General features: G+C 32.5%; 3 protein-coding genes across 8 annotated transcripts; all 3 read right to left on the bottom strand.

The window, feature by feature from the left end:
* Positions 1 to 380: 380 nt before the first annotated feature.
* Positions 381 to 4,244, bottom strand: LOC109181553 (protein yippee-like At3g08990). Of its 3 annotated transcripts, none has more exons than XM_019331385.1 (6): positions 4,077 to 4,244; positions 3,728 to 3,878; positions 1,582 to 1,625; positions 1,008 to 1,116; positions 845 to 900; positions 381 to 760 (listed from the first exon to the last, which is right to left on the bottom strand). In XM_019331385.1, exons 2-6 carry the CDS (start codon positions 3,821 to 3,823, stop codon positions 673 to 675), a joined length of 393 nt encoding a protein of 130 aa, XP_019186930.1. In that variant the 5' UTR covers positions 3,824 to 3,878; positions 4,077 to 4,244; the 3' UTR covers positions 381 to 672. The 3 variants fall into 3 exon arrangements, with proteins under 3 accessions (XP_019186930.1, XP_019186929.1, XP_019186931.1); XM_019331384.1 differs by having other exon boundaries at positions 3,728 to 3,852; XM_019331386.1 differs by having other exon boundaries at positions 3,728 to 3,834.
* A 1,668-nt stretch (positions 4,245 to 5,912) lies between these two features.
* LOC109181551 (protein FLX-like 4) lies at positions 5,913 to 9,078 on the bottom strand. 4 transcript variants are annotated; one of them, XM_019331382.1, is made up of 6 exons: positions 8,974 to 9,077; positions 8,787 to 8,852; positions 7,975 to 8,002; positions 7,395 to 7,875; positions 6,466 to 6,605; positions 6,125 to 6,386 (listed from the first exon to the last, which is right to left on the bottom strand). In XM_019331382.1, the coding sequence occupies exons 4-6, from the start codon at positions 7,871 to 7,873 to the stop codon at positions 6,214 to 6,216; spliced, it is 792 nt and encodes a 263-aa protein (XP_019186927.1). In that variant the 5' UTR covers positions 7,874 to 7,875; positions 7,975 to 8,002; positions 8,787 to 8,852; positions 8,974 to 9,077; the 3' UTR covers positions 6,125 to 6,213. The 4 variants fall into 4 exon arrangements, with proteins under 4 accessions (XP_019186925.1, XP_019186927.1, XP_019186924.1 ...); XM_019331379.1 differs by having other exon boundaries at positions 7,395 to 8,002; positions 8,974 to 9,078; XM_019331381.1 differs by lacking the exon at positions 8,787 to 8,852 and having other exon boundaries at positions 8,974 to 9,076.
* A 797-nt stretch (positions 9,079 to 9,875) lies between these two features.
* LOC109181617 lies at positions 9,876 to 12,015 on the bottom strand. Its single transcript, XM_019331471.1, has 5 exons — positions 11,576 to 12,015; positions 10,955 to 11,105; positions 10,811 to 10,877; positions 10,450 to 10,684; positions 9,876 to 10,290 (listed from the first exon to the last, which is right to left on the bottom strand). Exons 1-5 carry the CDS (start codon positions 11,647 to 11,649, stop codon positions 10,080 to 10,082), a joined length of 738 nt encoding a protein of 245 aa, XP_019187016.1. The 5' UTR covers positions 11,650 to 12,015; the 3' UTR covers positions 9,876 to 10,079.
* Between the last annotated feature and the right edge of the window lie 6,747 nt (positions 12,016 to 18,762).

Below are 18,762 nucleotides of genomic sequence, written 5' to 3'. Positions count from 1 at the left end.
TTATTAGTTTTATTATTATTCTGTGAAGTTAGGATAAGCAAGAGAATGTTTATAATTTAACCCTTAGAAGTAGAGAGTTCCTAAGGGCATCCCACCAGTAATTTTTGGGATTTTTTTTCACATACATTGGAGAGAGAAGAGATGAGTTGAAGGAGAGAGGAGAAAATTAAAAAGAAAAAAAAAAAAAAAAAAAAAAAAAAAAAAAAAAAAGACATTTGTAAGAAGACCTGATTTTTAGTAAGTCTCACAAATTTTTTTTTTTAAATATTACTCGCACCGGTACACATTCCGCGCACCACCTGCACCCACTGAGCGTGCAAATCATTCCTTTTCTAAGAATACACTAACATTTTTCATCTCATTTATACTCCACTCCATTGGAAACATCGTACTAATCGAATTTCTATTGACCTGAAAAATCATATCTACAAGAACAATTCTACTTGTGAAATGTAATGGGCTCAAAACCTGTATAGGCAGGCAGCAAGTTGCATTGGGTATGACTAAATTTTACTCATTTATTTTACAGGACAGGCCATCATTGTGAAATGGAAAGACAATCTCCATTCTAAAGTATATATATGCTGCAAAACTTTGTGTGTTAGGCTACTTGCATTATATGGGTCACCGATGATTACTTCTTAAGTGATGATGGGAGATGAGATGAGATCATCAAGCTTCATCGCCATCACTCCCTCCTTCAAGCTGAGCGTCATGGCTACCTGAGTAGCCGCTTCCATCAGGTCCCAGTATTTGGAACCTAAATCAGTTGGAGAAAACGTAAAAACCTTGATCTGGCATGGTATATAAGCACAACAAAAGTATTGATCAGTGCAATACATACCTTTCCAGGATGAATTTCCCTTCCTTGTATTTCTGGCTTTTGTCCTCAGCAGATTCCTGGAGTTAGCACAAACTTATCACCACAAACTATTGGAGAAACTATGTCAGAAGCATGTGTAACAATAGGTGATTCAAGTGTATCACGTGACGAATGAGAAACTCACATATTTCCAGCCAAGCAAACTGCAGCAGCCCACACAATAGATGTCAACAACAGTGTGCATTCCTGTCATCATCATCCGCTCTTCCCTTTCCCCTTCAAACACATTAACGCTGTAACGCATAAGGAGAGATTGAATTGTTATGGCATCAATATGAGGGCAGCAGTTCTTTCTGCAGTTCCACAAGAAAGCTAAGCACACAACATTAATGAATGTGATTAGTTTTGAAGAAATAAAGCTCTTCTCAACAGAATTGTTCCCGTCAATTCTCTGCAAAAATGTGAACTGTGCTGTTGATGTAACTTTGTTCAATCTATTCAAAGTTACGAGCAAAGAAAAGGCATGCAACTTATTAGTAAGATCACAAGGCCATTCATTTTATCATAATTTTCATTTAAAAGTTCATATGCACTCTTTTGAACTAATATGAAATAAAAAAATATGAAAGCGGGAATGGGGATGTCCGGAGGAATGCACAGTTATCAAAGGCCTGAGTTTGATAACAGCTAGTAAAGATTGCACCCTGTTATCATAACCTATGTCGGAAAAGTTTGGCACTCTACCACTGAATACTTACACATTCTCAAAGAGATACGCCTTTCCATGCCTGCTGTGGAAAGACTGAAAGCAGAGGTGAACACTTGGGTTAGAATTAAGCAAGTAGACAAATGACAACTAGTAGCAGGATAACTAGCATATTGGATGATAAAAACATTAACAAAGCTGCACTATGTTGCAATTAGTACTAATAACCTTCTTCTATAATGCTCAGTGCAATACACCCATTTCAGATGTCTGGCATTGCTTGGGAGTTGGAAAACTGGAAAAGTGTATTAGAAGTTATAATTTAGGTTCAACATGTGAGCTCCCAACTGACTTGGACAATGGTATTGGGCCTGCGGTTTAGGGCACAAATCTAAACAAGAAATGAAGAAAAGCCAAGTAGTGAAATGGACCTAAATGAGGATATTTTCATAGAGTGACAGAGTTTCCTTGCATTCCATCTTTAATGTCTATCTATAGATATGCATATACATTTGCCCTTGCATTCTCAAAGGAAGACATGATGAATAAATTGAAAAACATACATAGAAAAACAGGTTAATGCATATAAAAGCTGACAAAAGAATTCAGACTAATTTCTCCTCTTTTTTGCATGTTCTCTTGGCCTCTTGGGGAGAAATAGAGGAAGAGTTGAGGCAGGGGAGGCTGAGAAAATTTCATCATTTTAATGATTTGTCCAATTAGGATTTTCAATTATTTTGAATGAAGGGTTTACATGTCTTTGAATAGCAATATAATTTTTAGTAAAGAATTTATGCAGCAATTATATCTCTCCTGTTTATATACAGAATGTAATAAATAACAAAATAATAAGCATGTTGTTGAATCATGCAGCAAAGCTATGCCCATTAGGGAAAGCAAAACATGTTATCTAATTAAAATTCAAAATTGATACTTAAATGCAGGTCTCCAACTACCAACCCAATAGCTTGGGGTAGTTGGTATGCAGGCCTACTAAAGCAACTGCAAGGTCAGAAGAGGATAAACTCTTGTATGTGTGCGCCATGTGCCCATGTTAAAGAGTTTTGGCCCAAACCTTTTCCCGAGTAAGAGTCAAACTTTGCAGGCGCAACCTAGGTGAAATCCGGATTAGTGCCACAATGGTGAGAATATTGGATGCTATATGCAAAAATAAACAAGGAGAAATGCAGATTCATCACTTTGCTAGCCTATTAATATTTGCATAAGTTATATCTGGTGTACTGTCACCTTACAACTGAATATTCAACTAAACTTATGCATATAACCATCAGAACTCAATACACACTCGGCAATTCCATTGCAAACATTAAGACTAAATTCATTAAACAAGGAAAACCACACTATGTGTGTAGACAAAGAAGCCAGTGATATTTGCAGTGTACTTGTGCATACTCCGTTGGGCAAACCAGAGAGTCATCCTAGCTGAAAGATCAGATTGGGAAACAGCTAATACATGTCACTAGACATTTCCATATTCATTTGACCACCATAATAATGACCAAAAAAAGTTGGTCAAATTGTTGAAAATGTAATCCTCTTTTTTGTTGGGGCTTCAGAGGAACCTAAAAATTTTTGTTTGGTAACTGGATTGTTTCCACTTCATGAATATAGTGTAACCAAGGACTGAAACAGATAATTTAAATTCTGACTTGGATGCCTAAAACACTGTTGGAACTACCTGTGTCACTGTATTGATGTACTTGAAAGTTCTTTCTGTCAACATTAAGAGATTTGATAACACTCCAAAGCTCTAGAGATGCCTAAAATTGATCTTATCCTACACTAGCACCATGTGCTACCATGTCTCCAAATTTCCCAATGCGTGGAAATTATATCAGTCCTTGCAGGAGTTTGTATGTCAAAAAGACTTACAGACATGAATTAAGCACAAGAATTTCAAAATCAGGAAAGTAGAGATCAAACCTAAAAATACCTACAGAACATTTATTTCCTTTCTTTAGATAGATCTATTAATTTATTTTCTAGACTCATCAGTCATCTCTTACCTACAAGTTCCATAATCACGTACAGGCAGAATACACATGCAATTTGCACAAGCCCAGCCCAGTCATGCCTGAATTTGTCACACACATTCATACATTTATACAAAATACAGATATGCAATTTTGCGTACATGTGAAATTGTACATCAATATCACACACAAATAGAGAGAGACCTTGGAGATAATGTCATCAGTCACAGCCAGGTGTGCTTGACAGTACTTGCAGCTATAGAAACTGCCTTCGAGAAAGAGCAAGAATAGCCTACCCATTTCCGCACTCTCTTCAAACAACGAAAACCCTTCAGAACAATAATCCCATTTTCAGCTAAAAGAAAAATAAAACAAAACACAAACCAATGAAACGTAGACAGAAATTACGTCGATCAGACCCAAAAATGAATATATATTAATCGGCATTGATTGGCAATGCTTCCTAAAATAAGAAAAATTAACCAAAAACAGAAATTTAAAACTAAAAATAAAGGAAGAAAAGATTATCAAGATTGAAGAACAATTATCTGACCTCGATGCAGATGAGAGAAGAACTGGGGAAGATGAGTAATGGTTGAAGCAATTGATACATATGTAGCTCACATACTTGTAACAGTTGCTATGAGGTGCAACATTTGCGAAAGAGACCACTATTGTATTGAATCCAAGTTTTTGCCAAGAAGAGGAATTGAAATGAAGATTGTATTTCCATTTTATTTGTACTGTATCATTTTTTCCGTATTTTTCTTGATTAATTCTTTGCTGTTTTACACAATTACACTTCAGTCCCTGCATTCAAAAATCAAAATATAGAGAAAACCCAATCAAGTTGATCAGATTATTAACTAATATTACAAGTTTGATTCCAACGAGAGCTGTTTGTTTATTTTCATGGTTTGAGCCGGTCAATTATGAACAATTTAAACTGATTTATCTTAGGGGGCGTTTGGTTCAGGTCATCTTTGATTACCTAGGTAATCTGAGTCTGGTAATGTTATATTACCTTGTTTGGTTTAAGTTATGAGATTCCTTGTAATGTTATATTACCTGAAAGCTGATGTGGCGGTAATGTTTCAAGGTAATGTGATTACCCCCATTTTTTTTAGGTAATCTTAGATTACCTTGAATTATTCCAACTTTGCCCTTGTTAACTAATCCTTATCCTTATAATAATAATAATAATAATAATAATAATAATAATAATATTATTATTATTATTATTATTATTATTATTATACTATAAAATATACATGTGTATATTTATATATTTAGTTTTTTAATATTTGAACATTGATATACATTCATACATTCATACATATAAATAAATAAAATAAATACACACACATAATATTATTTATATATATATATATATATATCTTATTGAGGACATTATTGTAAATTGATTCATATAACCTAAAATATAACCCTTAACCAAACACGGTAATATCATATTCCACAATCCAAACCAAACACATAAGGTAATCTTACATTCCGGTAATCTCACATTACCTTCCTGGAGGTAATCTTATTACCTGGGGTAATCTAAGATTCCGTGAACCAAACGCCCCCTTATTGTAATCCTTTATTAACTAAGATCACAAGATATGATTTATCTGGTGTACACTATGAATAATGTGTAGTAACTAAGGTTTTTCCTCCACTAAAAAAATCAAAATATATTTGTTTGGAGAGAGATTATTTCGATCTCGAACTTTTCGATTATTAATGTTCTTACTTTTAGTCTCAACTTGTATTGCAGATATGCGATGCACAAGCTAAAATTTAAATAGCTTTATTATACATAGGGTTTAAAAAAATAAATTAAAATATGATAGAATTAAATAATTATTCTCTGATTATCAAAACTATTTTTTTTCTTTAACAACACTAACTTGTTTGTTTATATTGAACATTACAACATAGTACCATATATATTATAAAGCATTGTGTTATTGAATATTATATATAAATAAATTTAAATAATTTTAATGTATTTATAAAACGCCGAAAATTGTGTTTGGTAACTCAGCGATTTGAAAATGCTTTGCACTTGGTATTTTGGAGAAAAGATTGTGCAATTAAACAAAAGAAAAAAAAAATGTATAATGGAGACATTAAACAAACAAAATTTGTGCAATTTGTTTTAAACTTATGCTCTTAACAACGCTCAAGGCAATACCAATAAGAAGAGAAAAGGAGAGAAAAGATTCCATTCATTCATTCATTCATTCAACGTTTCTACATATTACAACAATTATTCAACGTTTCTACATATTCACCCAGGCAAGAGGAATTTCTGAAAAGAAGAAAGGAATTTTCAGAGGTGATGGAAGATGCTGCTCGTATCAATTCTAGTTTACTAAAACAGTAAAACACAACACTTGCTCCGGGCTAGCATTTTCCTATATCACAGTTCATTAATATCCTTCAGTTATTTGGTATTAATACCATCAATCACTAAAGCTTAGATAGAATTTACATGAGTAACAATCAGGGACGTCACACGACAATCAGGCACACCTTCCCCAAAAGGCCTAACATCCCGGCCCGACAGAGCATTTGGGAAGATGTAAAAACAATCAGGCACACCTGTAGTTAGTAAAGGGGGAGATCATCTCCAGCTGAAGCCCCAAGGCAATGCAATTTACTTACTGCCTAGCATGTGAAGCTTAATATGGTCCTCGTCCCCAGGCAGGATTTGGAGGGACGGCAGTTCCAGCAGTGCCTCCTGTAGAGTGAATGCCCATTTGTGAATGAGGCCTTCCATAGCCATCCATATACAACATGCTAGCATGTATTGGAGGAGTTGGGTGCATATAAGGCTGACCATATGAGTTGATTGCTGCATGGATAGCAACACTTGTAAGTAAGACCGTAGGAGAGGGAGAGAATAGGATTAGATACTAGCACAAATTTGTTACCTTGAGCTCTCCTCTCTGCATTTAACACCTCAGTCCGCAATCTTTCCACTTCTGTAGCCTTGCCAACCAGGTCGATCTCCATAAGTTTCATTTGTTCAACTTTCGTTATGTTTAGACCTTTCTCATACTCAAATGTCTTGCTTTTGCCTCAAAAATAAAAATAAAATAAAGATCAGTAAAAAATCACATGCTGCTATCTCATTATATTTAAAAAAAATATGCCTAAAGCACATCTGCTACATTTTTTCACATTCTGTTTCTTCCGCACTAACATGAGTAGACATGCTACAATCTCTTAAAGGTCAAAAAACACAAAGAACCAGAGAAAAGCATCCAATAGCAATGCCACAAATGCTAGGACACATTTAAAAATTCAATAGTTTAAAGAATCCTCAACGCTAAAACATCTAAAAAGACTTATACTAAGCAGAAATAGCATCTGGTAGTGTTAACTGTTAACATTTAGTAAAGGAGGAAAAACACTATCTAGAACCCAAGGAAAAGCATAAGAAATTGATAAATGCTTGTACTCATTCAAGAATTCAACACATGAAGGCATCCTGAAAGTCAAGACACATAGAATCCTTAGTAAACAAGACTGCATAAACATCCTGATATGAAGCCCAAACCAAAACTAAGCATAACAAAATTGCATATATTGTTTTGATGAATAAACTGATTTAGTACCACTTGCAATTGCAATCATCATTTTGAGGGGGCTACAAAGAGGGTCCATATAATTCTTTTGGTTTGCTCCAAATAAGGTACTGTTGATTTTGTGGTTAGTCCAAATATACGAAGCTTCATGTACTTCTCCGAGTCCCCTAATACCACAGTCCCCATACTCCCTCTACAGCCCTCTCCTCCAAATGAGAAAATAGTAGCAGTAAGAGAAAAACAAAAGGAGCAATCCTAAAAGCTATGCTTACCGTAACTGTTGGTGTTCTTGCTGCAAGTTTTCAAGTTCAGTGTGCATTTCTGGTAACTTCTTGACTTCTAAACGAGCTTTCTCCAATTCTTCAGTAGTATGCTTTATTTTAGCACTCAACTCCTGATTAGTTGTAACTAATTTCTGCACCTCATCAAGGGATTGTTGTAGATCCTTCTTGATACTATCAGAAGCTTGAATGTCCTCTTCCTTTTTTGCCATCTTATCCAATATGACCCGAATCTGAATATCACTTTCAGTTCGAATACTTCTAACATGTTCTCTGAGTTTCTCTATTTCCTCATGAACTGCAGCAAGATCCTGCCTCAAGGTCACATGAGTAGATGCTAATTGATGATTGTCCGTAACAAGTTGCTCTATTTCTGCTGCTTGGGAACCTAATCTGTTCTCCAAGATGTCATGAAGAGGAAGTGAACCCATGGAGTGATGTGCAGCAGGCAACAAACCATGAGATGCCATTCCTGCAGCAGGAGTAGAATGCCCCTCATACATTGATGGAATATGTCTTCCAGTGGCCATATAATACAAAATGTCACTATCTTAAAAGGGAAAACAATTACTTGGTCTCTGATTGCTGAGATGAATCACCTACAATTTTATTGTAGAATTAGTGATAGAAAAAATAAATAAATTGCTTGCTTTATTAGGTGCTATACTAATGGATTCAAGGGCCACAATGTTAGGAGGGAAAACAAAACATATGAATAAACAAGTAATTTTGTATACACCCTTTTGACAATCAAAATATGAAATAGTAAAATTTACTCTCCATTCAGAATGAAATCAGTATCCAAGGTAATTCATAAATCGCCAACAAACTATGAACACTATTGAGATGTCATATATATATATATATATATATATATATATATATATATATATATATATATATATATATATATATATATATATGAACATCTCAGAAAGCAACCTCAATGAATAAGAGTAAAACCAATGCAGATGCAAAGCTTCCATTTTCCTAATTCTTGACCATGATGATTCTTCACTATGCCCAGATGTCAACAGGCATAATTCACAACCAAACTGCCAATTGTTTCAGGATAATATACAATCTCTCCCTTATTTAAAAGTGTAAGAGAAAATGAATACCTAAGTAGCAAAAGCAACCCCCCCCCCCCCCCCCCACCACTTTCCAAAGAAGATATAGCTTGGTGTCTTCAACTTTAGAAAATGCCTGATACTCTAGCATTGTTTATTTGTGTATAGTTTAATTCTTGTTGCAAGTGCATACTAACTAGATGTAAATGGCTCCTCTTTTAATTTTTGGAAAAGAAACATCAAATTAAATACTCTGCGTTAGCAGCATTGGCCTATAATTCACTTCATAAAACACCATTTGATAGAACCGTACCCAGAGACTATCGTGTCAGAGACTCTGAATTAGCAGCGAAATAAAGACACAATAAACTCCCAAAGCCTGTGAATTATCACAAAAATTATTAGAAGACCAAAAAACAAAGAAAAAACAGTCAATCACTAAACCCTAATACAATCCAAACAAAAATCGGAAAGGGAATGAGATTGTTCGATTGTTTTACCTCGGCCATAGCTGATGATGAGAAGAGAGCAAAATTTCCTTCCTGTGTGCTCAGCCTGAACGAAATTGCAGCGGCGTTGACGAGGACCTATGGAGCTATATATACATATGTATTGCGGGCCGGGTAACTAACTACGATCCCCCTATGACCCTATCCGGTTTTCTAGTGGTGCTAATTTTTTTATTTTTTATTTTTTGAGTGCTATCGATTCTTTATTACATACTATCTGTTCATCTATATTTCCTCAACCTGAAATAATATAGGATCGGGGGTAACATCAGCTAAACTGGACTTGGTAATTTCCTTGTGATTCTTTTGTCAACTAGATTCACAAGGTAGGGTTTACTCCGTATATATCATCTATAGTGATTATCTATTTCCATCGTTATTGATACGATTATTCCTTACTGTATCATACTATATACATGCTCGGTACCGTGACGTCCCACCGAATAAAGCCGTCGCCGAGCATGACCGATCTAGAAGCGTGTCAACCCGAGTTCACAGGACTAAGTAAAGGGTCTCCTTCAACCAAATCCAGTAGCAGTGGGCCCAAGAGAGTCAGGAATCTCGAGGCACGTGGAGGGACTTGTGAAGCCTCCGACCTTCCCTATGCATGCGTTCTACATGCCACACATGTCGAGAGACCGGCATGTGTTCCCTCACACCTCCTATAAATACAGCATTAAATATGTAGAGGGACTTTGGACACTTCTATTTAGCCTTATTGTGCCCCGGAGCCTCTGACCTTACGTCATCATCTGAGCTTAAGCCTTAAACCAACAAGGGACTAGAGAAGGATCCAGCTATGATTTGACCTCACCACTTGTACGTATTTGCCGGTTGATAGTACTAATTCCCGCTAATGTATGTATGTATATAGTGTTGAGGACAAGCATAAAATCTTGAAAAGAATCCATTTGTACATTATCAATGAACTAATTACACTGCAGAAATCATATCAACCTTTGCTGGCAATGGCCAACACACCTATACTGTAATAAAGTTCTGAAGCAAAGAAGCAATAAGGATTTAAAACCAAAAAAAAAAAAAAAAAAACCATTGTTGTTATATGTACAAATTAAATCACCCCTTAATATTAAGCATTATCTAAAGCAAGGATCATAGGAAACAAGTGTTGGATCTGGAATGCTGAGAGGCAGCTTCTCTATGTATATCACAAGTCTCATCAAATTCTCCTTTGCAATTGCACCCAAGTCTGCAATTTCGCTATTGTGCGTGTAAATCCAGAGGTCGCCCGAGTCCACCCTTTTGAGACTGTCCCGACAGAACGGGCATGACTGTGATCGAGCACGCCTAAAAGTAACAAAAAACGAGTTCATCAGCAGCAACAGATTGCCACGAAATCTGCGACTAGAAGCTAACAACAGATTGCAGCCTGGCAAAACAATGTTAGTTTTCAACTCCAACCACATTTTAGTACTAGGTAACATGGAATGTTTTCCGATTTCTTACCACTTCCTATAACACTTCATACATAAAGAATGGTTGCAGTCTGGCAAGACAACCTTCGTCTTCAACTCCATGCAGATTCCACACTCTTCCTCCCTCTCGATTTCAACCTCGGGAATCTTGCCCTTGCTTGTCTCGTCCCTTTTGCTGTATTTATCTGCACAGAGATCTCTCTGTTTCTTGTCTTCAACATCAGTTATGCCCCGTTGGAGTAGCAAAAGAGAAGGGAATATTACCCCTGTTCGTGAATTTAAACTCATCACCAATATCACATTCCATAACACGATATCTTTCCCACTAAAGAAAGGAGAAATTTTTAAGTTTTGTACCAAACATGCTGGCACATATGTTGCAATTTACTCACCATAAAACTCTTTAATAGTAGCTTTTCGTTCGTGCACATACATACTCGTCTTGCCATCCTCGTAAGCCTGTAATCAACACGAGTCACATGATTTCATGACCACATCAAAGATTAACAACACCACAGAAGAACTGCAAAATTAACCTTATATATTAGGATCCTGAGCAATCCTAAAGAACCCGCGAGATGACAATTAGTCCACCGAACAAGAAACAGAAAGACATGAGCACAGGGACTATAAGAAAGCCTCATCTGAAGGCAAGCCCCTTCATATTCTCTTGGGTAATCAGAAGCCCTGCATCCCAGAAAGACACTACAAAATTATGCAACATTAAACATGGCATTCAATGATCACGTTTCAGAGGGACATTCACAATTGATAATGTCATAATAATTCATAAATCAACCAATACACACTGGAAAATTGAAATCCCTCCAGGAAAATGCAAAATGGAAGTCAATACAGTGACCTATTCTAGGAAAACATCTTGCATAATGTCCAAAATGTCCTGCTAGAGAAGGTACAACCCAACATCATTAAACTATCAAATTTCTTAGATACAGATATGGATAAAAGATTTAAACTGCTCAACACAAATTCAGAAGGTAAAGATTTATACTTTCTAAAGCAAACCAAACACAGAAATTCAATCAAGCAAAGTTAGACTAAAGTACAAATTCCAGAATCTCAAAAACCTCCATCAAGCCATACCAAGAACTAAAAGGGAAAAAATATCCGAAAATAAAAAAGAGAAAAGACAATACAAGGTATTGGCATGTTGAATATCGGCTTCAAGCGCTTTGAGAGAATCTTTATAGGACTTCCTCATCACCCTCATGAATTATTCCCCTTCCGGTATTAATCTCTACTCCCATTCAATCAACCACCCAAACTTTTCCCCGCCAAACACACCCCCACCACCCAGATTAAGTCAACGAAAACCCCAGCAAAGTCTCAAAGTTCTGATCTTTTTTGTTTTTTCCAGCTGAACAGAAATACAGAGCCGGAGAGGGATGGTTTGGGTTTGTGCAAGAAAATGTTGAGAGGGTATTTGAGTGTGAGAAAGAAGGGATTTGTGGGGCAGTGGTTGGGGTGAGGGACACTGCTCTTTCGAGTGTTTCGCTTGAACCGCACGCTTCTTCAGGTTTTGCAGTTGAGCTTACTGAACTATACCAATTTGCTAACTCCGTATATAGATAGGTTCAGACGTAGAGGAAGATTTCTTGATGAGATTAATTTACTATTCCGTATTTCTGTACTTTAATTCGCCGCCACTTCTAACATATTTAACTACTAGTAATAGTGTTTTCAAAAAAAAAAAAAAAAAACTTGTACTCTCACCTTTTACTTATTTTTTTTTCTTCTTTTCTTCTCCTAAATACTCCGTACTATCTAATATCTAATAAATCAATAAGTTAAACTCGTGCAAGCTATTTTATTTCGTACTGATATGACATATTTTGATTCATCCAAAAAAATGTAGAACATAATTTTGATTCGTTTATTAATTTTTTCCTCTAATAAAATTCAGACAAGTGACTGAAATTTTACTTCCTCATAGTACACTTATCATTTCCTATTACGAGCCAACTAATAAGGACCATTTTTTTTGGATGACAAGTAAAATTCGAAAGTGTGTACTAGATAAACACAGTCTTGTAATCTTAGTTGGTAAAGGAGATAAATTAGTTTAAATTGCATATAAACATATAGTTGACCGGTTTACACGAAGAAAGTCAATAAGTCTTTTTCGCTAAAAATCAAACTTGAAAAATTAAAACCTTATACTTATCAAATCAACAAACTGATAAACTTAGTTGGGTTACATAAACACCAATTCCTGGTATATTTGTCAAATGAAGTCACACTTTTGTACCAAAAACACTATGTACATTAATACTCTAACTAAATGTCATGTACTCTTATTAATTATGACCCTGTTTGATAAAATAGTTAGTCTATCAGTTAATTTTGACTTGTTTAATTACTATTAATTGTTTGACTTGATTAAATAATTAGTATAAGTGTTTGATTAATTAGCTTATTTATAACAACTTATTCTTATAAAAGGCTAGAATTCAAATGAGCATTTTTTTCAATTAGCTTTTTAAAAACGTCATTTTGATATAATCAGCTATCAATTAACTAACATCTAATTTATCAAATAACTTTCTACAATCAACAAATATTATATTATCAATTAATCAAACCCACTAATTCAATCAACTAAGAGCTACTTACCAAACACCCTCAATATGAAAAGAAGACAAATGAAATGTTTACAATTGCCAATTTGTCACATTAAAACTAAAATAAAAGTTTGGATGTTTAGTGGAAGAATAATTTTAAACTAGTTAAATTTACAAGTTTGCCCTGATAAATTGTGTTATTATAACTTACTAGTAATTCACCCGCGCGATGCACGGGGAAAAATTATGTTATTATAAATATAAATAAAAAAATAGAAAAAATAAAAATATTTTAAATTGTTTAATATAATAATATTTTTGAGCTTCCATTGGTCAAGTATTTATTATTTTTATAGAATATAAAATTATAATTAAAATTTTGTATGGTTAATATAATCTCTATTCTCTAATTATGTACATACTCAAATAAACTTATAGAGAGAATTTACATAATTACATTGATTTATTCTTAATTGTATTTCATCTATATTATAATTTTCACAATACGAATAATAACTAAGATAATTACATTTAGAAAGCAAATTTCAAATTTTGTATGAGTAAATTTAAACTCTAATTGAACACATTTTTTTATATGGTTATATAATATATTCATTATGCACATGGCATTCCATAAATTCAAATGTAATTTTATACGTCCAAGACCACTTTTTGTGGAGATAATTCAAATATATTTTTTTTCTTTTAAAAGTCCTAAGTTTAGGCATCCAGAAAAACATTAAAAACCCATACGATATATACATTTATATATATTTAAATTTTTATTTATGGCTTAAATAATTTTTTTTTTATTCTGAAGTCCAATAATTGACCCACGGTCCGCAACATTTGCTTTCTTCATCCCTTCTCGCTTCTGCCATTTCTTTGAAGCATTTGAGATGGAGAAAAATTATATGTAGAGGCTTGCATTAATTGCACTGTTTCAGATATCGAATAGGCTTTCATCGAAAATTTAATTAATATTGTAATCCCAAGAACCACCATAAATAACAAAAGCATATCAAATAGACTTTCATTGTAAAGCCAGAGAATTAATTAATATTGCATCGTTTCATATTTTCTATTAATCGGGAATCAGAATCCTTAATCCTAATATCATAACATTTAATAACTCCATTAATTCAATAAATGTAATCCTTTGTTATGGGCGAGAAAAAAAATAGCTATTTTATTTTTCAAATGTTGTGTGTGTGTGTGTGTGTTTTTTTTTTTTTTTTTAGTAAAAGATGTTGTGGCTAATTTAATTTATAGCTAGTAATAATAATAATGTTGGTAATTAATTGTAAAATTAATTACTTCCCAACCATATAGCTTTATTATATGTAAGATAAGAATCAAATTTTGATCTATTAATCAAATGAGGCGACACTTTTAATGCTTGTTTTTCTTCATAGACTAATACTCTCAGTAATCGACATGTCTTTATTAATCGGATGAAATGAAACAAGACGTTTACTATCGTCATTCATTCATTCACCAATACTATATTATCACGTTAAAAGTAAGATAATTTTAAATTTGTAGTGAAAGAATATTTATAAACTAGATGAATTTACTATTTTAGTCAAATTCTGACGGACTATACAACAAGTCTACTAAGAATCAAATTTTGATTTATAAATCAAATGAAGTGACAGAATACACATTTTTCCTTTTAATAGACAAATAGTCTCGCTAGTTGCCAAGTGTCGTCATTATTAATTAGACGAAAAGGATGGAAAAACTTATACACTTAATTAATTGTAAATATGAATATAAATAAATATTTATGATGAGTAGTTAAAACTAGGCAATTGTAGGTGGAGTTAAGCTTAAATGTTGCAGAAAGGAATTGAAGACGACAAACAATTAAAATCACTCTCTTTTTTTACTTTCAATTTTTAATCTTATATATAAAATTTTGATATAAACACTTATATTAAGACCCACATAAAATAATAATTTATCAGTATTGATCATATCATGAAGTAAAATTTAAAAAATAAGATTTGGGGATTAATATATATAGAAAAATTATTAAAAAGAAGATAGCAATGAAGATTGAAGAAGGTGATAATGCATGCACGTGTCATCCTAAGGATGTGCACTGTATGGAACGTAAACAAATTTGTGTCACAATGTGCCAGACATCCCCATCACCCTCTTCAACTTGGATCTCAATTCATTAGTTGAAGCCGACAAAGCATACCCCAATTAATTATTAATAATTATAATTATTAATATTAACTATTATTGCTGTTGTTGTTATATGCATCTCTCATTATCTCATATGAATAATTTAGATCAACAGGTAAAGTGCATCCGTTTAATCATTTTTGAACTTTAACCTAAATGAATATTACATGTACCAAATATGTTTTATGGAGATTCATAGATATCCCAAATACGTGGTAGTTATTAATTATTATTATTATTACTGAATAATTGACTTCACCAAATTAAGTATAGACAGGTTATATCAGAGTTTGTGTTGTGGCGAGACGAAGGGATGGAAGGAGTCGGTTCCCTTGCTTGCGAACTTCTTTATCTTTCCGTATTATTATTACTGTTGTTGTTATTGTTATTGTTATTGTTAGGGAAAATTGTACTTTTCGTCTATAAGTTATAAGAGAATTGTAGAATTTGTCCCTAAGTGTTGGTCTTACTCTATTTTCGTCCCTGAGCTATCATTGTTGACAAGGAACAAATGGTCATGCCACAATAATTTGAACACAAAGGTGTTTGGCATCATCAAAATATGTTATTTATACTTATTCTAACATTATCACCTTTTCTTTAATTTGAATATATTCAAACAAAGATTCCCTTTTGATAGGGTCAAAAAAAAAAAAAATTGTATCCATGGTAAGTTGATATGATCAACACTTTTTTCTTTTATTGGGTTGATTTGTGGACAAAAATTTGTATGAATATCGTATGAATTTAAAGATGTCTCATATAGTTATAGCCTGCTCAAGAGTCAAGACACCATGTGGTTTAAAAAAAAAAAAATGTTAATTATCTGCCTTTAAAAGTTGGAAGTGAAAGTGAGGGAAGAATATGTGTTTCATGACCAAGGGTGAAGTATAGATTACTCAATTTTTCAAATAAGATACTAAAATAGTCAATTCTAAAATTTTTATTTCCACTCTAATTCCTTATAGTCATGGAACACTAGAATTGAATCAATACAAAGTCTGAATAATTAATTAAAAATTCTTCATTATAATTTTTTTTTTTCTTGAGAGGATGATATAATAGTTTTACTTTATAATAACTTAACAATCACTAAATGCACTCCATTAACAAATTCCAAGTCTCTATTCACAAGTTACTATAGAATTTAAAATATTTCAAAGAATAAAGACTAAATTAAAATACTTTAAATATCATAATTGAAAAATAATTTATATAGAATCACTCTTGATAAAACTTGAATCTCTGAATCCAAGACCTTAATGAAGTTTATATTTTCATGATGTGTCACTATTGCATGTTTTTTTAATATTTCATTATTATATGTTTATGCAAGCATCTTGATGGAGTTTGCTAATTTATGTGTAGTGAATAAAAATAAAGATTTTTTATTTTTTAAAACTTTTCAATAACTTGCCCTAAAATTAAAAAAAAAAAAAAAAAAAACTTTTCAATAACTTCATGTTAGGAAATAAGTTACTGAACATTGTGAAATGATTTAAGTAAGAAAAATTAGCATTATTCTTAATCAATATTCTTAGCATTATTCTTAATCAATATATAGTGTCTAAATTTCATTTTTCCGATTTGATTACCTTGTATTAAATAAGTCAATTAATGTTAATTAGGGCATGTTATGAATTAAATGTTTTTACAATTGTGTTAGATTTAATTGAAGATTTTTTTTTTAAAAAAAATAAGTTTTATTTTCTAAAAAAAAAAAAAAAAGAAAAAGCATAACATGTCTAATGTGTTCTAAACGAGTGACGAGTTATCGTTATTCGTTTTATGTGAACCCAAAACACGTTAATTAAATGTGTCTATTGTATCAACTCATTTAACCAATTTAAAAATCATATTCATGTTCGTGTTCGTATTTAGAATTTTAATCTGCTAACCTTAACAGGTCGTATTCGTATTTAGTATTATCGTATTTGTATTAAACCGTTAACGAATTATTCTATTTGAATTGACAGGTCTAATTAAATATGTAACTTATTAGTCATCATTTGACAGTTTATCAAAAAGAGATGTATTGGTCTACTTTTCTTGTCATGTATATAGTATTAGCAAGTAGATTTAAGCCAAATGCAAGTAAGAATTAGGAAAAATTAGTGTCATTAGGATTTGCTGATAATCATGCGTAATAAAAATGATAATGGTAACCAATCATTGGGGCTCTCATGATAATGACATGTCAACTTGTCTTTAATTAAAGAGGATTATATACTAATAATACGGAAAATAAAAACAAATATTCAGCACCATACGTGGAGTAATGGACTACCATTTTCCGTGAACCACCAAAACTCCAATATACCAAACTTCTGCTTGACGCCATACATAAAACAAAACCAGCTGGGAATTCAATTCGGTTTGATTGGTTTTAATACGAGTAATGTTACATGCTCTTTTTAAAAAAAAAATTCTCCAAACATCACATTATTTGATTGGATTCTTTAACCTTTGATTATAATAATAAAATCAAAGAAAAATTATGAGGGGACAAAAACATTTTCCTTTTAATAGGTTTTTTAAAAATATCAAAAAAAAATGTTTAAAAATTTTAAATTATATAATTATCAAGTTAGGTTCAATTTTTATCAAATCAGCATTAGCTTAAAATAATATTTTAAGAAGATATAATAAAGTATATTAAATATCATTGAGTAAATATAATTACAAAGAATATTTATAAAAGCAATGATTATAATATAATATTTAAACTTTATTATGTATTTTTTTTTTAAAGAATATGTGTCAACTACAGATAACACTTTTATTACCACTCCAAATTGGTGGTCACATGATCAAATCTTGATGGTGGAACATTGAAAGTATAAAATAGATAGGAATAAGGTTCAAATTCGCCACTGAACGTAACCTGAAAATGCAATTAGGCCATTGAACGAAAAAAAAAAGTGCAATTAGGCCACTGAACACTCCAAAAATGTGCAATTTCACTTGATAGCATATTACCTTCAATTTTAGCAGGTTATCTGCTTACGTGGCAGCTGAGTTGGCATTTTTAATAAATTTTAATTAATTTTTAATAAATTTTAATAATAACTTTTTATTAAAAAAAGTTTAAAAAAAAATAAAAACGACTTTATTTTATTTTTTTATTTAATTTTTTCCAATTTTTTATAAAATTTATTATTAAAATTAATTATTAAAAATTATTAAAAACGCCAACTAAGCTACCATGTAAGCAGGTAACCTGCTAAAATTGATGGTAACCTGCTATCCGGTAAAATTGCATACTTTTGGAGAGTTCAGTGGCCTAATTGCACATTTTTTGAGTGTTTAATGGCTTAATTGCACTTTTTTTTCGTTCAGTGACCTAATTGCATTTTCAGGTTACGTTCAGTGGTCAATTTGAACCTTATTCCAAACAGATACTACGTGTCGGGACAAAAGGATTATAATTTATTATAAATCATGCCTGTAAGTATCGATCCCTTGTGTCGGGACCGTGTACGCTTCAGAGTTAAAAGCTTTAACTTGTGGGTGTCAGCTGCCATTCTGCCAACACTCCACCCATTAAACCTTCAAGCAACAAATTA

This window comes from Ipomoea nil, unplaced genomic scaffold (assembly GCF_001879475.1).
Source record: "Ipomoea nil cultivar Tokyo-kokei standard unplaced genomic scaffold, Asagao_1.1 scaffold1043, whole genome shotgun sequence".
NCBI classification, from domain to species: Eukaryota; Viridiplantae; Streptophyta; class Magnoliopsida; order Solanales; family Convolvulaceae; genus Ipomoea; species Ipomoea nil.
The sequence above is the reverse complement of the archived record's forward strand: the minus strand, read 5'-3'. Positions and strand labels throughout refer to the sequence as shown.

Excerpts from the sequence above, each read along its gene's own strand:
- LOC109181553 (XM_019331385.1), bottom strand. The coding sequence starts at position 3,823 with ATGGGTAGGCTATTCTTGCTCTTTCTCGAAGGCAGTTTCTATAGCTGC. Across the intron at positions 1,117-1,581 it reads GCGTATCTCTTTGAGAATGT|CGTTAATGTGTTTGAAGGGG; the intron begins GTAAGTATTCAG and ends TATGCGTTACAG. Across the intron at positions 761-844 it reads GGGAAATTCATCCTGGAAAG|GTTCCAAATACTGGGACCTG; the intron begins GTATGTATTGCA and ends CAACTGATTTAG.
- LOC109181551 (XM_019331379.1), bottom strand. The coding sequence starts at position 7,933 with ATGGCCACTGGAAGACATATTCCATCAATGTATGAGGGGCATTCTACT. Across the intron at positions 6,606-7,394 it reads CAAGAACACCAACAGTTACG|CAAGACATTTGAGTATGAGA; the intron begins GTAAGCATAGCT and ends TTGAGGCAAAAG. Across the intron at positions 6,387-6,465 it reads TGCAGAGAGGAGAGCTCAAG|CAATCAACTCATATGGTCAG; the intron begins GTAACAAATTTG and ends CTATCCATGCAG.
- LOC109181617 (XM_019331471.1), bottom strand. The coding sequence starts at position 11,649 with ATGAGGGTGATGAGGAAGTCCTATAAAGATTCTCTCAAAGCGCTTGAA. Across the intron at positions 10,685-10,810 it reads TACTATTAAAGAGTTTTATG|GGGTAATATTCCCTTCTCTT; the intron begins GTGAGTAAATTG and ends ATTCACGAACAG. Across the intron at positions 10,291-10,449 it reads ATGAAGTGTTATAGGAAGTG|GCGTGCTCGATCACAGTCAT; the intron begins GTAAGAAATCGG and ends TGTTACTTTTAG.